Raw genomic sequence first — 2,160 nt, 5'->3', positions numbered from 1 at the left:
TCAGCAGGGACATGGTGGGGATTCGCCTTGTGTTTTAGTCAGGGCAGTCTGGTGGCTGTGGGAAGGGACACTAGCGGTGAACTTGGAGACAGGGAGACAGTAAAGGGGCCCTTGTAAAAATCCAAGCGAGATAAGAGGCTCGGAATTCCCTCCCTGCCAAAGAGCAGCTTCCCAAGGGGGAAAGTATTTGAGGCAGGTGGCACCTCCCTGGGCCTTGGTTTACTCCCTGCCTGACAGGCAAGGACACTGCTGGCTGCACCACACAGTTGGCACCACCGGGAGTGCCCCGGTTGGGGGCTGCCACCACCCTCAGAGCTGGGAGCAGCCGGGCGTAGGGCCCTCGGAGCACGTGGCCCCGCCCCCGCCCCTGCCCCTGGGCCGGATTGGCTCAGGCAGGGGGCGGGGCCAGCGCGCTCGCCGCTCTAGGTTTTTCCGCATTGGTGGTCGAGGCGGCTCGAGCCCGGAAGCTGGCAGGGGCGGAGGCGGCGGAGGCGGCGGCGCCTCGGGCCCGCCGGGGTTGCGGCTCTGTCTTCGACTCGGCTCGTCCGGCTCACGGCCCGGCAGCAATGCATCCCCCGCCTCCGGGCCCGTTGGGCGACTGCCTGCGGGACTGGGAGGAGCTCCAGCAGGACTTCCACGGCATCCAGGTAAGTGCTGATGCGGGCCCCCATTGGTTCCGAGCCATGTCTGTCTGGCTCTGGGTCAAGGGTCGGGTAGCCCCGGGTCGGGCAGCGGGGAGCTCGGGGTCAGGGGTCGGGGACCCTGGTGTCGCTCCCGACAGCGGCGAGGCCCTGGGTCCTGGTGTCCCCGGTTGGACCCTCCCCTCGGCCTCAAATGAATGTTCGGCAGCGGGACCTCTTCCCCGCGCGGCCGCCGCGACCCCGGAGTGACCCCACTGACCCAGGCGGACCTCCGGCCTCCCTCTGAGGCCTCGGAAAGAGGCCCCGACTCCGACCCGGTCCCCTCCCAGGAGAGTCCGAGCTGACCGGGGCCAGTCTTGTGTCAGTTACTGAGCAAATGCGCCGTGGGCGCCGGCCGGGCCGGATCGGCGAGGAGCGCCTTCCCAGCCCTCGGGCCGCGCGGTCTGGGCTGTGTGTGGCTGGGGAGCAGTCCGGGAGGCAGCCTGGCCTAGGTCGGGGTAAGTGGTGTTTAGGTGAAGTCCCTGGATGGGGGCGGGGCCCATCCAGGGTGAAGGACAGCTCCCACTGAGACAGGACCACGTGGCTGATGCAGAGAGTGAGGGGAAAAGTGGGTGGGCCAGACCCTGCCAAGAGACCTCACGGCCTGACAGGGATTGGAATCTCTCTGAGACCAGTGGGAAGCCAAGGGAGGAATCGTCTGGATCTGGCTGCTATGGGCCACTGTGCTGTTCTGTGGGAAGGCAGACAGGAGTGTGTGGTGGCTGGGGGTAGGCCGAGGTTGCCCCTCCTGGGCGTGAGAAACAAGACCCCAGGCAGGGTAGAGCCCAGGTCAGCTGGGCACTTGATCAGGACTTTGCCTCTCCTGGACTGGTTCCAGCCCTTTCCTGTCCACGTTGAAGCCTGACTGCCCCTGGCCTGGTCAAGCTGCTGCCATTAGTGCTTCCCAGCTTGGTCACCACTGTCCTGGCCTCAGCCCCTGCCTGACCTTCCTCACACTGCTCCTTGCCTCATCTCTAGGCTGTTCCTTCTCAAAACTTACTCACTGGGGCAAAGTGCTCTGGGAAGCCTTGGGTCAAAGGTGTTGGGGGAAGAGTAGAGGAGTGGTCTTATAGCAAGAGGTCCAAGGGCTAAAGCCTGATGACCTTTACTCCGGGAGGAAGATGCTGGGAGTGCCAGAGCAGCAGGCATCTTGGACAACCTCATCTTCCCCTGCACTTGCAGGCTTCTAGGCAGGAGGATCTGAGAGGGCCAGGGATGGCTTTAGGTAGCCTGCTTGGGCCAGAAGGTAGACCCATGAGCCTAGAATCCAGATTCAGGACAGGCCAGAGAGGGGCGGGAACAACTAGTAGGTGGGCTGAGACTAAGAAAAGCTTCAGAGAACTCCTCTGTTTCTGGGAGAGGGGGGTACTGTGGGGGCTTCTGGGCTTACAGGGAGACCCCTGCCTCCTTGCCTGCCTTCGAGAGAGAGTACTCTCAGGGAGTTCCCTGGGCTGGCACAGCTGGCTGTCTCCTTTCCTGC

General features: G+C 64.1%; 1 protein-coding gene across 1 annotated transcript in view; it reads left to right on the top strand.

Annotated features, from left to right (window-relative positions):
* The first annotated feature begins 454 nt into the window (after window positions 1–454).
* TMEM120A (transmembrane protein 120A) overlaps window positions 455–2,160 on the top strand; it is a 5,931-nt gene continuing 4,225 nt past the window's right edge. Inside the window, exon 1 of the mRNA XM_007468798.1 lies at window positions 455–647. Within this exon, the coding sequence (XP_007468860.1) occupies window positions 567–647 (81 nt within the window). The 5' untranslated portion in view covers window positions 455–566. The remainder of the gene's footprint in view (window positions 648–2,160) is intronic.

This window comes from Lipotes vexillifer, unplaced genomic scaffold (genome assembly GCF_000442215.2).
Source record: "Lipotes vexillifer unplaced genomic scaffold, Lipotes_vexillifer_v1.1 scaffold12, whole genome shotgun sequence".
Taxonomy (NCBI): Eukaryota; Metazoa; Chordata; class Mammalia; order Artiodactyla; family Lipotidae; genus Lipotes; species Lipotes vexillifer.
This window is presented reverse-complemented; position numbering and strand designations above follow the sequence as displayed.